At 43.3% G+C, this 21946-nt stretch overlaps 1 protein-coding gene across 1 annotated transcript in view; it reads left to right on the top strand.

The window, feature by feature from the left end:
* The window catches only part of LOC120899537, a 33713-nt gene extending 14895 nt beyond the window's left edge, over window positions 1–18818 (top strand). Inside the window, exons 6-13 of the mRNA XM_040305504.1 lie at window positions 3937–4105; window positions 10383–10682; window positions 11930–12109; window positions 16276–16857; window positions 17514–17691; window positions 17767–17914; window positions 17976–18125; window positions 18230–18818. Coding sequence (XP_040161438.1) covers window positions 3937–4105; window positions 10383–10682; window positions 11930–12109; window positions 16276–16857; window positions 17514–17691; window positions 17767–17914; window positions 17976–18125; window positions 18230–18523 — 2001 coding nt within the window. The 3' untranslated portion in view covers window positions 18524–18818. The remainder of the gene's footprint in view (window positions 1–3936; window positions 4106–10382; window positions 10683–11929; window positions 12110–16275; window positions 16858–17513; window positions 17692–17766; window positions 17915–17975; window positions 18126–18229) is intronic.
* The last annotated feature ends 3128 nt before the right edge of the window (window positions 18819–21946 follow it).

Here is a 21946-nt window from a genome sequence, read left to right as displayed (position 1 = left end):
GAAACACGAGCTCAAAATTCAAATAAAAGCTCTACGAAATACTGGTATTTTTTGTATATTTTTAATGGGAAATGCTTTTTTTATCTGCCAGAGATTTGAGAAAAATATCTGAATATAGATAGCAGGAACTACCTTTGATAATTTATGAACTTTTGCTTCTTATGGTGTTTTCTACGAAGAAGACTGCAAAGTCTTGCATAACGACCTAATCAGTCATGCCGGCCTTCAAATATTCATAGGCTTATTCATTAAATCAAGTCTTTCCATACGCTTTGTACAAGGTTGATTCGTGTGGTTCGATTAAATGATTTGATTGTTTGAGAACTTTTAAAAAATATATATAAGTTAATCACAAAAAGATGTATTGATAAGCTAATGGGATTTTGCAGTCCAAATCATGCTTTCAATGTAAACTAGTCTGACAATAGCAAAGCCAATGAAAAGCTACAATAGGGCTAAACCAAATATTATTGTTGAGCCATATAAGAAGAAACAAAAGACGGCAAAATGCCATCAGATTAAACATATTTTTTACAGCTACCCTTTTAAATATGTATTAGGAATAACTATCCTTTTAAATTAAATCAGAAAAACAAACTAACCCATTTAAAACCGGGTAAATCTGTTAGTCGTATAAAAAAAATCCTTCAATTTCTGTATGAAAAAAAATATTATCATTAAAAACGATTTTTAAAAGAAATACCTTTCTATATACCTTTGTCTTCTTATATAATTAATAAATTGTATTAATATGCTTCGTAACGTATCATTGCTACTTGTAAATTTAGTTTAAAATCGATTTGGCTACCGTTGTGCGGATTGCATACCCTATGATCAGATTCTTTTGTCGCCCCCTGTGCATTATGCAACCCGCATCACCCCTTAGAGAGTAGCTTTTAGAACTGATTTAAATTTTAGTTTGTCAGTTTCTACCGTATTTCGTATTGGAATTAAATGAAGACATGCCTGCCAATACAGGCTTTCGAGACTTAATTAATTACCACGCAGCGGAGTCAATCTTTGCTACGGGGAAACGATCCATTCTAGGCTTGAACCCGTGATGGGCATGCTATTGAGTCATTCAAGTTGACGAATATATCACTTTATTTTTTCCCGTTTATTTTCTATACTTACTTTATTTTTCATTTTAAGGCGCTACGACAGTAGATCATGTAGGAAAGATTAATGTTAGATTCAAATAGAGTAATTTGTTCAACGCAATAGGATGAGAGTTAAACCACAACCACAAAATCAATCAAGTTTCAAAATAGTAACAGTCATTCATATTATATCCATTATTTTAGATTGATTGAATTGAACTCGAATAAAAATATTTTACTTTGTATAAAAAAAAAGTCACACATACCTCTTTTTTAATCCTCTAAAATCGTTACTAAGGCCTTTTCCAGCAGAACAAAATTGCACGCATGAAAAAGCCATAGGAAATAAATCACACCATTAAAACAGTGCCCCCCGACCACCCGTACCGCACACCTACCGCACACCGTACCGCTCTATTGAGCTTCCGCCTGTTTTGCGCACCTATCGGTTTCCTCTGTTTTTCTCACCTTTTCACCGGCCCAAGCGGTCAAAGTGAAATTAGCCTTCCAAACTATCGAGCCTCACCGGCTCCACCTAAACACAAACACACACAACCGTACACACTCACTCCCCAGCACCCGAGCACCCATCGCCGGGCTAATTATTTCCCACAGCTAGACCGAGGATCTGATACCGTGATCGCGTCACGGTCAACCGGCGCACACGGTCTCCGGATGGTCGGCCCACGGAAGCGTAGGCCTGGTCGGGAGAAATGTTTAACAACATTTTTGCGAAAGTTCCGATACACATACTGCATGGCAGTGCTGGGGTCCGGGGTAGGAAGTGTTGTGTTTTTTATGGCCACCGAAGAGAGGAAGCGTTCGCAACTATCCGCGCGATCGCAGAGGCTCGTATGCGGTAGCCACTGGGTAAGTGAAGCATTCATCACTCCCCTAGATGGGTTAAATGTTGTGCTAAATTCGGGCTTTGATCATATTTTGTGCGGTAGAAAAAAACGTTATGCCATAAAATAAGTTACTCAAATACCGTTTTTTGGGTGGTGGCGGGTTTGATATGTCTTCTGATGAAACACACACACCAGCCGTCAACGGCAAGAATCAGACCATGAGGAATGATAATGCGAAGCTATAAAGCTTCCACCTTAGCGCCGGTGGCTGATCGAAAACACAAAACTCCCCCCGGAGGTACTTTACCCTTCCGGATAAACCTTTTTCCTGCAGCTCGAGCAAGCAGGCAAGCTCTACCGGGAGGGTCGTTAAGGCTGCTTGCTTCGGTGTTTGCTTCCTCCCTATCGCAGTGATACTGCTCGTGTGTGTTTGTGTGTGTGTCGTGATCGTGAACTGTTCCGTCCGCTCGTTGAGGCTTTTGTGAGCGTTTCCATATGTGGTTGGCTCGTTTTTCTCTTCTAACCATCGAGTCAACGAGCCAACCGCCAAACCGCCCAGGCAAAAACCGCTGCCATGGTGTGCGGTGTGCGGTTGTGGTGGGACAAGAGATTGAACCGGCGAGCCACCACCAGCCACGGCACGAAACCGGCCACAGTGTCCCGGTAGACAGCGCCACGATCGCATCGTACGTACGTAAGGGTTTTCCACCGATCGCCTATCCGGTTCCCCCAAAACGGGGTCTGCAACCTTGACGGTCGGTTTTCGAAAAACGGTCGACGGGAGGGAGTCGAGTGATTCATAATTCCATAACGCGCGCGCGTGCGCAAGAAGAAACGGTTGCATAACGCCCACAACAAGTGGGGGAGGAAGAAGAAAGGTGTGTTTGTGGGAAGAGTAGGTTTGTCCAATATTTCCTACCAGTGCGAGCCATTTCTGCAAATACTACAGCTACAGCTCAGTGACAGGTCATTCGTTCGTTCGTGCGCGCGCGTCTGTGTGCTCCTGTGTCGACCAGCCTCTGTGAAAGTGAAGTCCACAGGCACCACCACAACAAAAAGCTTTCATTTTTGTGCCTGCTTTGCACCCCCAGCTTCCTGCCCCCTGAAACTCCCGCCAAAGCCAATTCGGAAGTGATCCGCTTGGTCTGATCCGCGCGAACGGATCAAACGACGATCATCCGCTCTCCACCAGAGGCGGCCCATGTAACCCTCGTGGGACCCAAAGTGTCCGCTGTGTCAGCAAGCAAGGCCTATCATTTTATCTCGTGCTATCATTTTATCTCGTCTCGGGTGTTTGTGTGTGTGTGTTGAAATAAAACGGAAATTTCAATCACTTGGTTGGTGATTATTTCAGTAGAAATCACTAATAAAAAGAAACGAGTCACTGTGAGCCCCCAAAGTGCCTTCCCGCCATTAGTTCGTGGTGCTTTTTTTTCTGTTTGTGAAAGTGAAACGTATCATCTGAATCCAGTTTCCTGCAGCGTTCGTCCTCCTCGGTGCATTCCCCGTGGCCTCGTTTCCGAACCAGCACGCACGGATTCAACCGTTTCAATTCCCACCCATTAGATAAACCGTTGTGACAAACGCATAAGGCTGGCCGTCTTTTCCAGTTCCAAGTTCACTTGCCCAATGATCGGTCGAAAAAATTAGGTCCCCCAAAAAGCCTAATCGTGACCTGCTATCGTAATCGTCAATCGTCAAATCGCGCGTGTCACACCTTCCGACCAAACGAAAACAAACCCTCGCGTCCACCCCTTCGATTCGACCGGATAGTGAGAGTGATTACGCGATCGAGCGTGGGCTTTACGTGTGTGTGTGTGTGTAGGTCTGTCCATTTCGAAACCGGTTCCAGTGAAAAGGGGAAGTTTGCAGCCAGCGCACGTGCACACGCAAGGCTTAGCGCGGGCGTCGAAGGAACTCTCGCTATGCGTTGCAGATTTCCACTGCAGCGGCTGCATCCTGGTTGGAGCTTCGCTTCGTTGCTGCAGATCGCTGCCGTTGCCGTGCTCGCGGTAGCAGCACAGAACCCGCCCGCCGATGGAGGGACAGCCAGCGCCAACGCGCACTTCAACGAGGTGCTGGATCGGGAAAATTTGCGCACCCTCATCAGCCGCCAGCTGCCGAAGCAGGGCCGATTCTTCGAAGAGTTCGACGGAAGTGAGTAATTAGAACGGATGGTTCGAGACCATGTGTATGACGATTTGGGAGGAAATGTTGGTGATTTGTTGTGGTGTGGTTTGGTTTTGTAGTTAATAACATAAAATGGAGCTTTGGAGATTAATCGCTAGGTAGTATTTACGATCGACAATGTCTGTGGATTATTGCGACTAATTGAGAGTATTAAACTAAGTAAGCACAATCGCTTTGAAAAAAAAAACACAAAGATTTTGATGTACAGTATGTTCCCGATCGGTTTTGCGTTCCAGAGGCAATATTAGCATAGTGAATTTCGAAGATTTCAGAAAAATTATAGCTCATTTTCGTATAATTTTGCTGGAAGTATAATATGTTTAACCATTAAATTAGTAAATTGATCCGATTTCATCTAAACATTTCATTTTTTACTTTTTAAACGGTTTTTATTATTCGGTCAAAAGTGAATTTATCTGGCATGTGACAATTGATGTGTCAAATCACTACAATTTGCTGAAAGTATAGTCATACTCATAAAATTGGTTTTAGAAAAATAGCATAAATCGTCTATAGCATATATCGGAGAATACCTTTCAATTGTCAATTATTAATTTTTTTATCAAAATGCATTTGATAATTTACGATTTTTTAATTAAATTTGGTACTTTGATACACTAAATAATTTATTTCATACGATTAGTGCTTAAAACTATGAAAGCTCTGACTTTGAAATAGTTTCCAATCTTTAGCAATAAAGCAATTTTCCTTCCGTTTGACATTTTTTGGATCAACTCATGAACTGCCCAATTTAGAAAACCAAATTCGCGTCAGTCGAGAACCGCGGAACTCGGGAATATACTGTACAGTCTGTTCCCGAATTACGCGGTTCTCGGTTTTTTTATTTGACACACAAAATGTCAAATCAGTGCAATTTGCTTCAAGAATTGTCCAATGCAGTACAAATTTCATTTTTGCTGATAAATTTAATCCACTAAAAAGCCAAAAACATCATAATGTTTTGCACGAATCGTATCAAATAAATGATTAAGTGTATACAAATACTAAATTGAATAAAAAATATCGAGTAATCTAATGTCATTTGACCGAAAATCTCGAAATTCGACTTACAAGGATATTCGAGTTACGCGGATTCCTCGGGAACGCACAAACCGCGTAACCCGGGAACAGACTGTATATGATTCTAACATTTTTAATTGTGCTTAGAAAATTTTTGAAGCAAAATAAAATACATTAAGTTTACTCTTTTCAACATAATATTTGTTTACTTTTTTGTTTCTCATTTCAAAATTCGCCTACATAAATATTTTTATTTAGTTTATTTGATCGTAAAAAGCATCATGTACCTTATTCTATTGAAGTCTACTAACCTGTCATTAAAAAAATTAAACAATTTTGTGTGAGAATGATCTGACCACTTGATGATCACTGATGTCATTTGTCTCAATATTAAACTAAAAAATACTTCAAAGTATACAATAAGGGAATTACCAGATACTTCAAAGTATGCAATAAGGGAAGCAAGAACATTACCATTTGGTCGCTATCTACAAACTGTTTTCTTTCCATTTCGTTTTATTTCACTCATATTGCAATTATAAACGTATTATTTCTATCACCCCGAGCTATCATGTAATCGACCGGAAAACACTGTTTGGGTTTTGCGTTCGATAACAATCATTATTGTGTCATTTTCGCACATTATTAAAATCAAATAAAGTGTACCTCGCCAGCTCACAGACACATTTGAAACGGTCGAAGCTACCTGCTTCCTCCAAAAATGTCGTGCCTCGCACCGAACTGCTGCCAACACTTACGCAACAGTGCGCACTCACGCATAATGCACGGGTGGGAAGCGAGCGGGACTCGTCAAACTGTCGAAACATTAATGTGCGAATTGTGCGTTTAATAACTTTACCGTCACATCATTGCAGTGAGATTGTCACACCGCATTGGCTTACTGTCTGTTCCACTGACACAGACACAGTCGCGTCATAAAGCATCTTCCTTCCCATTGGAAACACACTCACAATCACAATAAGCACCCACCCAAGCCCATCCGTGGAAAGTCGCGGCACCCGCTGGCCGAAAAAGACGGAACGAGTCCAATTTCATGCCCTCTCGAAAATAGCAACGGTGACCAAATAAACCGCAACCGGAAAGAGAAAGTAAACGGGGCGGCCTCAATCTTTCGCTCACTTTCGCTTTCTTTCTTTCTTTCGCAAGCGGGCCGTCGGAAGAGGGCGATCGGGCGATAAATATGACCGAAAAACAGCCCAGGGAAATGGTGGACAGCAAAAGGTAGCAAAGGCGCCCTGCCGCTGCGATCCTATAGTGTGCGGGTGGTTGTGCAGACGTTATGTAAGTGAGACCCTCTCTCTGGGAGACCCCGGCTCTCGACGATTATGTTGCGATCGGTGACAGCGTACAGAATTATTCAACTCGGACAGACTAATCACAAATGGACAGCTTCATTACAGGCGGATTAGCGCCGAAACCCTGATCGAATGTCGCTTTGTGGTTGCTTCCACTTCAGCAGCAGTTACACCACTGATGACACATGGCTTCTTATACGAACAACGCGTTTTAAGCTAAACCACCGACCGAGCGCTTGGGAGGGATTATTTTTGCGCCATCGCACACCTTACCACTGTGTCCCGATCGTTCAAGACTTAGCAATACCAAACTCCCTCCACTAGCGCCGGTGCCGTACAATTTCAGGCACTTTCTCCTGCACTGGCGAATAAATGTGTTTGTGTGTGTGTGTTTGCGTCCGCTCTCTTTTTATGCGGGCTGGCTCACTATTCACGCTAAAACCGCAAACCGAGACCACCATTGCCAACGCCAAAACTGCCGGGCCCCGGCGATCGGCGACTGAAACACTTTCGACACCTTCCACGGTGACACATGGGCCGGCCGGACCCAGGAGGAGGATGAGCGTGTATGCATAATGTGCAATCGGCGTAAGCTTAGTGGTAAGTGCTCGGCAAGGCGCTTGCGGTGTATTTGGGTGAAGTGATATAATAGAGAGCGTGACAAAGAGACGGCGTGAGGCCTTTGCTTGATGCAGTTTGTGCACCAGTTCGGATAAGATGGATTGGAAGCGAAAACTTCGCGGCAGCAGAGAAAGAGAGAAGCGCACAAATGGAAAATTGCTATTATTTTTTCTTCATTTTGTGGCTGGTTTGTGGGGGAGGAATCGGAAAAGGGCCAGAACTCACTGACTAGTTTCCATGGGGCGGCAATTAAAGTGAAAACTTTTTGTAGATCCGTCTTCCTCGTCGCGCAAGGAAAATTGTGCCTTGAGACATGCTAATTACTGCCCTCGATTCCAGTTTGCATTTAAACTAATTTAAATTGTGACATTTAAGGTTTTTTTGATAGAATAAGGTATTAAGAAAAATAAAATATTATTTTCAATTTAAGATCCATTTCAATCTAAAAAGATGATCGAGATTGATCGCAGTATATTGAGTGCAAAAAATTTCCCCTTAAAAGAAGCATTGAATAATTTTCTTGTACAATTTATCAAGAACTAATGGTAACACATTCATTTGAATGTATTTGAACACAAGTTGAATCATTTTTGTAATATTTATTGAAAACTAAAATAAATAATCAATGGAGCACCAGCTTGCTTCGGTAAACGGTTTTAATTGGAATTTTGGCATTTTTTTATTTAAATCTGTTACTCAAGATAGTGATGCATTTCAACCAAAATACTGTTCACAGTATAAAGTATTAAAGCAAAACAATAGAACTCTGCTTAAACATTACCCTTTACTAGGTCAATCGCAGCACATGCGTGCTGTTCGTTGTATCACGCCATGATCATCTAGATATTGTTACACTTTATCTACTCCAACAATTATATCACACAAGAGAATTACCTCACATGCCATGCCCTAAACGCACCGTCGTGCCCTTTTTCGAAACCCCTGGCAGAACCCGTTACTCCATGCAACACATCCATCCAAATCGACGCAAAGCGTGTTAAGATCATGCCATAACACCACTCCCGGAACATTCTACCCACTGCACCGGAAGCAACCCAGTGCTGGCACAGTAATTGCTGCTCCGCATTCTTATCGGGCCCGTCTCGATCAGTCACCACTGCGCGGGTACACCCGGAACGACGCTGCACTCGAATAAAAACAAACGACTTCAACGCCCGACACACCACCGAACAAGCGACGAACCTCCGTTAATTCGCACATGACTCCGCTCCGCGGGTTAACCGTGATGCTGTCTCCCAAGTTGATTAAAACAAACAAAACAACGTCTTCGGAACTCACCCGCTGTGCAGTGAACACCACCCTTAAGCGAGCACGCTACCACCCACCACTAGGAGAAAGGTACTCAGCGAGTTCATCTTCGAATCCGAGCGACTCTTTGTCTCCATCAAGCTGTTCCCTCCGCGATCGTTTGCGCGGGGTTGGACCGCATGCTGACTGCACCGCGGCTGGTACGCGTCAGTTCATCGGCGACCCTCAAGCAAGACGCGTGTGCCTGTTGTGGTGGTGCGGTCCTGTCTGTTTTTTTATTTCTTCCTTTCTTCCCCCCCACCGTTTTTGCTCCTTCGACAAAGCGATCGTGACGGGGTAGTTCCTTTCTCCCACGGCGTGTTCGAACGCGTGCACGGATTGGGACGGCGTGAAAGTTTGCTGCAGTGACGCGATCAAAACAAGGTGACAGTGTGCAAGAGTGTTTGGTAGTGTGGTGCAAAAACAAAATACATCCAAGTGCTACACACAGATCTGATTGAAAGTTAATTTCATTTCCCGAGACCCCGAGCCGAGCGAAAGCATTTGGGAAGGTTACGACGATCGCAACAGAGTTCGTAGGGCGTCATTAGCGTGTCAAGATGAAGAACCTCAGCTCACTGAACCTGAATTGAACTCGACGGCCCTCTTCCCGCTCACGCCTTATCGCCGTTCATTATCCACTGGCCCTCGCACAGCCCTCGCACAGCCGCGACCCGCGACCTGCCGGAGCGACTGCTGACCGTGGTCCCACGGTCACGCGCGGTACAGCAAGCAGAGAGGCCGAAGAAAGGTGTGCGCCTGCAACAGAAAGTGAAATTGCCTGCGTCGTGGCCCCAAGCGTGCCTACCACTCGCGTCCACACTCCACCGGGCGGGCAGATACGTGGGAACATCTTGAGCGGTGCTCGCGAAGGTGGAGAGAAGAATTCTCATCTCCCCCCGGCGCAGCGCACGGTCTGGTGCCACGGTATATAGATCGCTCGACCGCAAACGAGAGCGCACATTGTGCGGGTGTTGGAGCCACTGATGAATGTGTGCATGTGTTGCTTTCACGTATCTGTGTGTTTGTGTATGCTAGTGTATAGCAAAAGATCCATCAGTTTGTGAGAGTTCATTGTACCGATCGGGCAAAGTGCTCCTTTCTTGCAAGGAGCGCTAGCAGCAGGGCTTAATGATCCGACTGCAGTCGCTGTAGTGTGGCAAGTGTAGTTGCATGTAAAAGGTCCATTTAAAGTGCTTCCTCCCCCCTGCCGTTCGGAAGTGATACGGTGTGCAATCGGTGCAATCATCATCGTCTTTTGCAATTCATTTCATTGCAAAAAAAACTCACCGAGCCTGGGATCGTATCGAGTTGCCAGGGCAGCTTCCATTGGCCAAAGTCAGCCGATTGAAGTGTTGCGCAACGGCCGGGCCGAGCCGCATCTGCAACACCGGAAGTGGTGGTGGGAAATTTTGACCACTTGACGGCATCACTGGAGCATACAGCCACCAAGGCATCATCATTGTGTTTTTCCTTTCCTGTATTTCGTGAGTCTTCGCTGTTGTCACTGGTTCTGCGTTCATCATCACGCACAGAAAGCGAACCCAAAAGCGAAAGAAGAAATAAAAAACGCATCCGGCTCCCGAATTTTGTGGCACTGTGTCTGGCAGTGGTAGTGAAAAGAAGTAAAAAGTGTTGCTGCGCGAAATAAGAAAGTGTTTCCTTTTTTTGTGTTTCTTGTAGTCGTCTCGTTCCCACCGCTCCTCACCTTCTGTTCCATAATGCTGCTGATGATGATAATACGCGTGTTACGTTAACGTTGCGGCCCGAAATTAGTGCCACCGACTGGATACGGCTGAGTTTTTTTTTGCACACTTTTTCGTGTCGGTGAGGGTGTATAGTGTACGGCGCTGCATAGATTAGTTCCACCACGTGACGACAAAAGAGCGGCTTCGGTGCAAAGCAAATGTGCGTACAGGTGTGCTTGGTGTAAAGGTGCAAAAGGTGAATCTGTTTCATAATCACGCAAGCGCGCGCGTGATCCTGTAACGGCTTGTGGGCAACAATAACGCGAAGCAAGCCAATAATGCACCTGCTAGATAACGTGTGTCAGAGGATGTCGATACTGCGGCGAACCGGTGAACACCGGTTACGGTCCACGCTCGCATGCCACATGCTGTTGGTGGTGCTCATCTTGCTGATGGAAACGGTCGGTGGTCAAAGTGGTCCATCGCCACAGCAAGAGCAGGATATATTGATACTGGATGCGCTCGGGAAGCGACAAACGTTCAACAATGAGGATTACGGTCAAAACTCGATCATTGAGCTGCTGGGTAGAAGTAGGTTGAAACGCGATCTTGAAAGCGATGAGTGTTGTGGGAAATTGTTCGTTCAAGGGAATGAAACGACTGTCTGGTTTATAAATGAAAATTTTTGTTTTGAAAAAAAATATTAACACCTTTGATCGTTTCTGTTTATCATAAATTAGTAAAAAAAATCTTCTGGAATTGATGAAAAAGTCATTTTGTTTTACCTTTAAGAATTCAGACCGATAGCCAAAGCTATTAGTGTCGAACAGCAGACAAATAAAAACACTCAGTTTTTATGATGTATGCACATATTTACTTGTATTTTTCACTGAACGTTAGGTTTATTCACTAGTCATTAACCATTTTAACGGTGGTTAGAACTTCTTAAAAGCAATACGGCCTTTTTGGGTCGTTCCTCTTGAATAAAAAAAAACTTCATACAATAGCAACATACATTTTGTTTGCATTCTGTGACAATTTATATGCTTTCTTAATGCATTCTCATATTAACCGTTCAATGTTTATCCTATTTCATTTATTTGTTTTATGACTTTTAAACTCTTAACGGAACTTCTAGTTTTTGTTTGTTTATTAAATGTACTATTTGTTTGCGTGGTGTCGTACGTTATTTTAAGAAAGATATAATTTATTATGTAACAAAACTTGGATATTTCCTTCATTTAAAAACATTTTATTTCAACCTTCTTTTTATTATTACAGGTTTTTCCAGGAGTGCCCATAGCTGTGATACACTTTATTGACTCTTTCTTATGTGAAATGAACTTTATATTATAGGAATTGAACACTATAGAACTCGTGTTGGACAAAACCAATAGGAATTTCCATGGAGCCTGTCCAAAAAGGGTGCCTTAGAGTCCAATTACCATCATATGAAGTTCAAATAAGAAAAAATTCAAGGAAGTGTCCCACCACTATGAGAACCCCTGGAAAACCTTGTAATTTTGAACTAATAACATAGTTTGCCTAAAAGTTACTTGTTTTACCAATATTACTGTTATTTTTAATTTACTTGTTTAAAATGTTATCTTGTTTTTTTAATTTATTTATTATTTTTTGTTATGTCTTGTTTTTTTATTTTAATATTTTCAGTTGTTGTTTATGCTTTTTGAATTTTCCTCATCTTTGCACTCTGATTATTACTACACTTACGCTTATTATTATTATTTTTCTTTTTAACAATGCCTTTTTTAATTAACGTTAGTTTTGAATTTGCTTTCAATTTATTAAAACTTTCTTACATTGAACTCTCCTTTCAGTGATTCCCCAAACATGCCGACACAAGGGGCGCAAGTTCGAGTGCGGCCTGTCCCTGTCCTGCGTGCTCGGGGGCGGCAAACCGCTCGATCTCTGCTCAGGTGGTATGATATGGTCCTGCTGCATCGATCGCGACTTTGCACCGGAAAGTGATCCCGAGCATGGTGCCGTCCACAATGCGAGTAAGTATAGCCCGTCCCGTTCGGGGCCCGTTCTCAAGGGCCATTCCCAACCACTTCCCAATTGTTTGAAATGGAAACAGCCGACACTTTGACAAACAGGCGTTTGACACCTGACTGATGGCAGACCGGCATCGCGAAACGACTTAATCTCAGTCCCCGGTCTCTGACATAAACGCACCGCTCTTTACCTCTTTAATCTGCGTATTAAAATGAACCGCATGCAGAAATGGCAGCGGGGTTAACGGCAGGAAAGCCATGGAAAGCTCGCCTGCAATTGCCTCATCATGGATAACGTTTGCCTAACGCTTTACATCCGCCTTCGAATCGCAACGCCGGGGTAACGAACGGGAAAAACGATGCCAATTTTGGTTTTGTCGCCCGTGCACTGGTTGGTTATTTATTTGGCTGCTTTCTCGAATGACTCGCAAAAAAACAAAACACCGATGCTAGCTTTCGCGCACGTGACACGGCAAGGCTCTTGCTGTGCTCACATTAACTAAACATTTCCTGTACGGTGGGCCTGATCATTATGGATTAATCCTTGCCAGAGGTAAATCGCTACTTTAAGCTTCATTTCGTGTTGCTCAAACAAATCGCCTCTCTTGCCATCCACCTGCAATGGACCATTTCACAACCAACGGCTGTGCACAGTTTGTTCGCTTTTGTGCGCTCAAGCCGCGCCGCATCAGTCAGCAGCATAATCCAGCAGCCTTTCACTTTCCTGCGATGCAACGCGTGTCCCGGTGGCCAGCGTCAGCCGATGTTGCACACACACACACACACACACACGCACTGCACGGTGTACGTGGGATGAGGGGCGCGAGCAAAGGCTGTCTATTGAAATTGGTGTTTGCCAGCTTTTGTCAAGCGCTAAACAATACAACCGCGAGTGGTGGTTATCGTATGGCGGGAAAGGGCCACCACCGCATACGCTTTTCATTGCCATGCCACGGGTTAGTGGGGGGGCCCTTGCAGAGGGTGGCGATAACAATTATCAGCGTCACTCGTCTTCGTTAGACGCACTCTCCGGCCACATGTGCCACATGATGATTTACAGCCAGCCAGACCCGCGTGTGCATTGTTTAAAGGGAAAATGAGACTTTTCTTCCTCTCCGGCTGCTGGTTAATTTCACTGCCAACCGTGTGTTCCGGTTTGAAATTGCGTAGCGGATAGCAATGATAAGGTACCGCTTTGACTGTCGGTGAAGGGAAAGCTTCTTTGCTTGCTTAACTAGCGTTAAGAAAAATAACTGGCTGGCTATGATTTTCTTTCACTGATAATAAATCATGCTAAAGCACTCGAAGCAATGCACTTATTTTTCTGTGTCTTCACACCTATTTAAATAATTTCAGTATAACATATCAAGTCTATGATCTATTTTGGAGGAAAAAATTAGCAAATGAAGGCATTTTTACTGTGGCTATAGTGCTTCAACACTCAATTGTAATTCAATCAGATGTATAACACTCAAAAAAGCTTTAATATAAGAAATTGAAAATCATGTGGAAAACATGTTTGATTTGAAGTGGCATTTATTGATTTATTGATTAGTGAAATGTATAATGCTGATTATTAATTTGTTTTAATTTAATTCTACATTTAAAACACACACACTAATACACTCCTCTGTAATTATAAACCATGCATTATTGTGCAATATTCAGTTCTTGTAGTTTATGTACCATTCAAGCAAACACTTTTAGTGGACATTGGTGCACATTTTAAACCGGATTTTTAATCTTCTTTCCTGATTACGATGGAAGATATAGATACTTTCACCATTTTTTAAATTCATGATCTCCGGTTGCCGTTTTGAGTCGTTCTCATTTACGTAACAATTTGCAAACACTTTCATCCCAGCCGATTGACCAATTCAACTGTGCGATGAAATGTTATCAGCCGGGGTTTCTGTTGCGATAAACAGTCAAGTGGCCGCTATCTGGTAAGCTTTTATGGATTACAGTGCAACAACTGTTACTTACCAACTGCCTCCGCTTACACCGCAAGCGCACGTTAATTGAAAACGCACGGTGCAACTGTTGAGCAATTAGGGCCATAGTTCATGCCCTACTTCACCACACGATCGAAATGGGTCATTTACGCATCGCCACCGTTCGCGCGCGGTGTCGATAAAACGATTTATGATCGCGCCTAGGAACGACCTTGACGGATAGGCAAGACGGATGAATCGGTAATTAAATTCCGCAACCTCAATCTCACTTTACAATGGTAATCGAAAATGACTGTTGTGTCATTCCGGGTACCATCGCTCCCCACCATTTAAGGTAACAGAGGGAAAAGCTGCAGAGCGCTAAGCTTAAGCCGTGTGGAAAGTGGTGTCGCGAATGTGTCTCCCCAGCGCGTATGAAACGTGCGAAAGAAAACACCCGCTGCGGGTTATGCTGCGGAAAACTACATTGCTCTGCAGCACACAGCGGTGACAGAGTGACGAAAGTGCAGATGAAAAATGAAAACATTTACGCGACACGGTACACACACACACACCCAAGCGGCCCGTGCGGCTCATAACTCATCGAAAAGGAAAACCCCCCCAAGGTGTGGCGCTTTATCATCCGTGGCAGACTTAAGCGGAGGGTGAATAAGCAACAGTGGCGTCACGTGGCTTACCGTTGAGCGGAGCAGAGTGTCTCCAGCTTAATTCAGTCAGCGTGCGGTTGAAGGCGTTAAAGCAAGAAAAGAAATGAAATAGAGCATCGTGCGAACAATGTTGGTCGGCGGTTGGAGATAATTGGGAATGTGTGTTTAAACAAGCCGTAATCCAAGCGTGACCTTTGTTTTGCTTAAGTTATTCAAAACAAAGCTTGTTTAAATAAAAATGATGAATCGCATTCAATACACAGCATTTAATGTATTAATTATACAGCATATGGTACATTGGATCGTTTATAAACCTAAAGTAAGGCATTTTGATTTTGTTGTATTGGTTTATGTATTAATTTATTGTTATTTTGATGATGATTTATTGGTTGAACTGCTTTATTTTGCCGGTACAACATGTACGACTTACCAATATGCCCGTCATGGGTTCAAGCCCCTAATGGACCGTGCCGCCATACGTAGGACTGACTATCCTGCTATGGGGGATCAATGTTAGCCACACCCAACAGGTAGTGGTACAGACAGGCCTTGACCGACAACGGTTGTTCAGCCAAAAAAAAGAAGAAGCTTTATTCTATATTGTTCATGGCTTTTTTGAGTTCTGCAAAGCTGCATTGAACAGTCTTGTTAACCAATTTGGCCTATTCAATTATTAAGTGAGAAAAAATATTTTCCTTGTCACATAAAATACCTATTGGATATTGTAATACAACTTAAATCACAACATTTCTAAAAATTATTTTGTTAAGGATTAGTTTTTTTATGTTTTAGGCATTGAGTACCATTGGTAAATATTTTAAAATACATGTAAAGATATATATATTTTTTTACATTTATCATTCACTATTAATAACTTATGTTGAGGTATTTTTCATAAGTTTGAAATTTACTGAATGAATATGAGCTTTCGATTACGCGTAATATGGATCATCTCGCACACATTTTGAAAAATAAATGATAATAATAGCTATTGCTTATTATAAATCGTTCATGTTAGTACTTATTTTAAATAACATTAGTACTAAACCTGAACTAATTTCAAGAACACGACTATGATAACTAACTTGTACTATTCAAGAAGACAATGTAAATACTGCTCTTCATAGTTGATTTATTGACACATTGAAAAACATGCTTTAAGAATTAAAAAATGTTCGAAAAATCATAATGTTACTTTAAGTTTTGAGTTAATGTCCCATCAAATATTATATTTATCCATGATGATGGTGCTCTTTGTATGCGGCGATCCAACACAACAAATAAAGCTTGGCAAAATGTATAAAATAATTTCTAACTGCAAAATCACTGCAGTTTCACAAATAAGGACATACAACATTAGAGTGTACGTCTTCACAATAAAAAAAAAAACAAGATATAGAGCGAGGTGCATTGACAAAACAAAGACAAAACTTTGGACGACTATAGATCTTAAGGCTTGCAACAACCAACAAAATGGAAACTATAATCCTCCTTCAAGCCTCACTAATGAGATAATCTATCACACATGTTTGCTGCCATACTTCATCACTAAACTCTCAATACTTAGGTGACATTATAAACCTGTTCGGTTTCTATCCACCCGCCTCGCCGTCATCTTCCTCCTCCTCCTCGTCGTCGTCGTCCTCATCATCCTCATCGTCAGTGTCGGGATCGCCCTCGTCCCATCAGAACCGTCCACAGACCACCCAGACGACGTCACTGTTTTCCGTGGGCGGCAGCGGTGGCGGCGGTAGCTTCAATGCTCCCCCACTCTACCACGGCCACCATCAGGTGAATCCGCACCAGCATCTGCCATCGCCGCACCAGCACCACGCCACCGGTGCACCGCCTCCCGAGTGGGGCTTCGATGGCAATCATCTCGGAAGCGGTTCGTCCCCGTTCTCGCCGGCAAAGCCACAACCACCACTGCACGGAGGACATTCGGCAAGACCGCCATCATCACCACCAGCACCACCATCGTCACATTTTGGGCCGCTCGATGATAGCGATCATGACCGGCCGTATAGTTTCGCTTCCCGGCCGACGGTACTGTACGGGGGGCCCAGCGGTTCCGGTGGACAGATACGACCACCGTCGGCCGTGTTCGGCTACCCACCGCAGGAGGACGATGGATACGGCATCGAGAACGGTACCGGACTGTCTGCCAGTAGTTTCTTGCCACCCTGTTTTTTTTACGTAGTGTTTCCTGCCCCGTATGCCGATTCCTTGTCCCCGGTTGTGGTGGGATCCGCCTCTAAGTGGGTGGAAGATCCTTGGTCGTCCAATGCGTAGTTCCGCTTCGAGTTTGAGTCTTTCTTTCTGTTTTTCGCTTTTCTATTTTATTCTATGGTTTGGAGCGTGCAAGAGCAGTTGGGAATCGTGTAAACAAACGTTGCCTGAAAAGTGGATCAAAACTGAATGAATTCGCTTAATCCTTCATTGATTTCAAGCAACGTTTTAGCATGATTTCTCACAAATGTTTCGGTTGTTCGAATGCTCCGTCGAAAGCACCTTGTGCGATCTTGCACCCTTAATTTCACACACCGTGCACCTATTTCCACACTTTTCACGCGCTTGCAGTAGACGCTTAAGAATTCCCGAGAACTGTTGATTCACCACACAATGCACCTTTGCAATGGAAACATGCGCTCACCTTTAGATATCTTTTAACATTCTCTTAAATGTAGATGCACTACGGAATATTGGAATAGTTGTATTTGGAGTTCGTAATGTTATGAAGGGACAATATCAGTTTTTTTCTGAACCGCATGCTTATAGATCCTTTTTCGCTTTAAATTTCCTCAGGTTGTGGTGAGCTGTACACTCGCACGAACCGTATCGTCGGTGGCCATTCGAGTGGGTTCGGGACGCATCCATGGCAGGCGGCGCTCATCAAATCGGGCTTCCTGACGAAAAAGCTCAGCTGCGGTGGTGCACTGATATCGAACCGCTGGGTCGTTACAGCGGCTCACTGTGTCGCGACGTGAGTTTTCATTTCATTGATTTACAGAATTTCATTGATTCGTTACCTTAAAGCATCATTTGTATTCAATTTTAGGACCCCAAACAGCAACCTAAAGGTTCGACTTGGCGAGTGGGACGTTCGGGATCAGGAAGAGCGGTTAACACACGAAGAGTACTCGATAGAACGGAAAGAAGTGCATCCAAACTACTCTCCAAGTGACTTCCGTAACGATATTGCATTGGTAAGGACACGCTGGCTCTTCCCACAATACACCATGATCATTAACTTCAACTTTCTTACAGGTTAAACTCGATCGGAAGGTTGTGTTTCGACAACATATACTGCCCGTCTGTCTACCTCCCAAGAGCGTTAAGCTGGTAGGCAAAATGGCAACCGTTGCTGGTTGGGGCCGAACACGGCACGGTCAAAGCACGGTTCCCTCTGTGCTGCAGGTACGATTGATTTCCAATAAAATTTTGTGTACCAGACAATCACTAATTAATCAATGTTCTTTTGCTATATCTTTTTCCTTTCTTCACTCTCTCTCTCTCCAAAGGAAGTGGACGTTGAGGTCATACCGAACGAACGATGCCAGCGATGGTTCCGGGCGGCCGGGCGGCGCGAAACCATACACGACGTTTTCCTGTGCGCCGGCTACAAAGAGGGAGGCCGAGACAGCTGCCAGGGTGACTCGGGGGGACCGCTAACGCTTTCGATCGAGGGACGCAAAACGCTGATCGGGCTAGTGTCCTGGGGGATCGGGTGCGGTCGGGAACATTTGCCCGGAGTGTACACCAACATCCAGAAGTTCGTACCCTGGATCGAGAAGGTGATGGGCAAAGAGTACTAGAGGTCTAGATTGGAACGCCCGTTTTGACTTCACCATGGCAACTCGATGGTAATGTGGATAAGGACACGCCCTAGCATTCTGGGGATCGGCATGTAACGGTGCGAAGTTAGTGCTGTAAGCTGATATTAATCGTAAGGATGTATGTAGGTCGGTAAGCAGTGGCGCAATGCGAGTAGTAATTTATTGATAAATTATTTCAACATGATTTTGTACATGATGCCACGCATTGGGAGGTTATGTCAAAGTTTTTCTCTTTCTAACAAAACGTTATCGTAAGTCTCAAAATAAAACCAAACCAAGGAAAACTAACCGAGAGCATATTAGTCGCTGCTTTGAAAGAAATTCGGAACATGAATCCACGATTGAATCGCATTTTACGCCTAGATGTATGCTCTTTTAAATAATACTAGGCCAGCATATACGCGGTACTGTTGTTGTTGAAGACATTCGGGCTTTATTACAAATAATGTGATGTGAGAACTTGCTACGGAGATAAGGTCCCTTTTAGGCTTGAACCCATGACGGGCATGTTATTGAGTCGCTTGAGTTGACGACTGTACTACGGGACCACCCCACATTTAGTATGAGATGTGAAATAAAAAATTACAACATCACACATTTGACAAATATAATTATGAACAATAACAATATTATGAAAATCAACGTAAACTTCAATTCACCAACAAAAAATTGATTAGATATCATCATCACCATGTTACGTTGTAAAACTAGCTATTACAAATGAAGTCAATGGGAGATCACGTTTGAAAAGAAATTAAATATCTACATCAGCAATATCTTGCTAGCTTACTTTCAATTATATGTTTTACACTTGTTAATAAACATGTTGAACAAAAAAAGCTAAGTTTTTTACTTATTGTTAACTTCATGTATTTTTGGTGCTTCACAAAAACAATAAGAAGCTATGTGATCGTAAAAAAGAACGGAAGTTCGTAGGAAATTTGTTCCATTACAATGTTCTCCTATTTCTGTAACTTAATTATCAAACCACTATGCGGTACGAAATACAAAACGCCTGAATGTATGCAACTTATATGAAAGATTCATATCGAAAATAATTGTACAGCGGTACGGATGTTTGCAGGGGTGCTGCAACGCAAAGCAAGTGGAATGTAATATTTATTTGGTTAATAAATATGACCTTAGAAGCGATGCCTGATTTTCTATTTAAGCAAACACCATTATTTTAAATTATTGACTCATTCTCCATAACTATTCAGAGCTTAAAAATTAAGCCGAAAAGCACAGCCAGTCAGTGGAACAATATTCATGTTCCGGGTTGTTTCCATTTGACATTTACCTTTCGCTATAAAGAATTTCAATAAACTAAAGCATCGTTTCAATTTCGTGACGAAATCTTTATCTTTATTTATTTAAAAAATCAATCATTTCAATCGGCGTTTGTTTAAATATTTGTTCTGGCTTAAATCATCTAGGCAGAAAATCTGATAATATCCCAAAATGGCGCTGTAAATATGGCAGAAATAGTGAAACCACTCCATTTCATTCGTATTTTAATATATTTTTATTCTTTTTGATACCTTTGTATGCCTTCACATTTACATTTTTTCTTTATGTTACTGTACAATGTACTGTTACTGTACATTAAATAATTACCTATTTCCAACTTTTTTAAAACACACAAAAACAAATCTAAAAAAAAAGAGTGAGAGAGCATACCCACCATTATCTCACTCTGCCATTGCTCATAATTTACAATTAAATACATTTCTCGCTCTTAATCTCCACCGACCAAATCCGAAAGCGATTTCATGCCCAGCACAATTAAAGAAGCGCGTTAAAGAACATTTCTCGCTCGTCACTTCGACTTTTGTTCTTGTTCGGCCCGTATCGCTCCGGTATCTGCTCCGCACGCAAGCGCACAGCATTTATCCGTCGCGAGCGTGCGTAGGTAATCGCACGTGCAAGACCCAAGCCTGCTAGCGTTCTACGACCAGCCCGGGAATTATCATCCCCGTCGCTGTTGACGGTGGGGAAAATTGATAGCACTGCCAATGCGCCCGGCCCCCACAGCGCAGCGGAACGCGGACGGGGGTCGCCCGCCGACGATGACTGACGTTGACGTTGATGATCGTTTTAAGGTCGTTCAACTAATATGCGCTGCACCGGAGACGATGAGCAGGGGACGTGAATCGGGTTTGTTTTGCGAGAAAGTATGCTCGCATGCGGCCTCGTATGCGCGCACCATTCTAGTGCATCGATGAGCGTCGTTGACAATTTGCCCTCGGTTCTGTTCAGTTGTTGCTTGTTGTGCTCTGTTCACAGTATGTTTGATGTGCAGTGGGAGCGTAGAATCGATTTGTGAAATCTTTGTCTGCTGCGCAATGAGTAATTTACATTTAAATAAAAACGCTGCACCCTTTTGCAATTTCCGTCCAGCAAAGGAAACGGAGCGCTAGACTCAATCTTCAGGCAAACATTCTAGGCTACAGCTGTACTACATACACCAAGGGGAAAACTGTATCAAACGTACCCATCGACACTCAGCTACAGCGAACGTCTTACACATTCCACCCGGCGCCCTATCGTTCATCGGCTCGAAAGTAGTTTCCCAAGCAAGCTGGATCACATCTCCGCCCCAAACCGGCCCAAACCCTGCCATTCCCTGGGGATCCTATCAAAGCGCTAACGCACCAACCACGAAAGTGCAAGATGAAGCACACAAACCGACCGAGTGGGTAAGTATATGTATCGTTGATTCATTTTTCTCATTTATTAATTTATCTGACGGTGACCTCCATCGGGCCGCGCGTACAAGAGCCTCCATAGCCCTGTCTAAGCTGGTCAGCTAGGAGCCGGAATAGAGCAAGTCCAATGCGAAAGGGAATCATTGCCGCGGTAATTGCTCTCTGGTCGGCAGTGATCGATTCGGGTTTTGATTTGATTATTGCAGGTTTGTAGCACGATTTGTTGGCCTCTTTTCCTTGGTATTTCTCTGGCGCTCTTCTTCGTACGTACGCTCGTTGTAGTAATAATACTAATTTGTGCTAGCAGTACGCATCGAGATGAAAGATGGAACAGCAAGTGATTTCAGAAACCGAGCTCGTCTCATTTGTAGCATTGAAGTCTCTAGGCTGCTTTTAATGAGAGTTTAAAACCACACACACAACAAATGAAATGCAGAATCTTTTTTTCGGGACTTGAGGAGTTTCCGTTCGCTGCCTATTAAATCCGCTTTTCGCATAATTACGATAAACTGTCCCACTTGCCTGAGATCGTCAACATTCAGCCCGCCGCTCGTCGAAAGCTCATTTAAATCGTTTCCCCACCGCTCCGAACCGATCGAAACCTGATTTTTGAAGGATTGAATTATAAATCGTAGAAGAACAGTTATCAGCCAAGCCACAACCCGAGCTCAGAACGAGTTTGCTTCCCCGGGCT

This window comes from Anopheles arabiensis, chromosome 3 (assembly GCF_016920715.1).
Source record: "Anopheles arabiensis isolate DONGOLA chromosome 3, AaraD3, whole genome shotgun sequence".
Taxonomy (NCBI): domain Eukaryota; kingdom Metazoa; phylum Arthropoda; class Insecta; order Diptera; family Culicidae; genus Anopheles; species Anopheles arabiensis.
The sequence above is the reverse complement of the archived record's forward strand: the minus strand, read 5'-3'. Positions and strand labels throughout refer to the sequence as shown.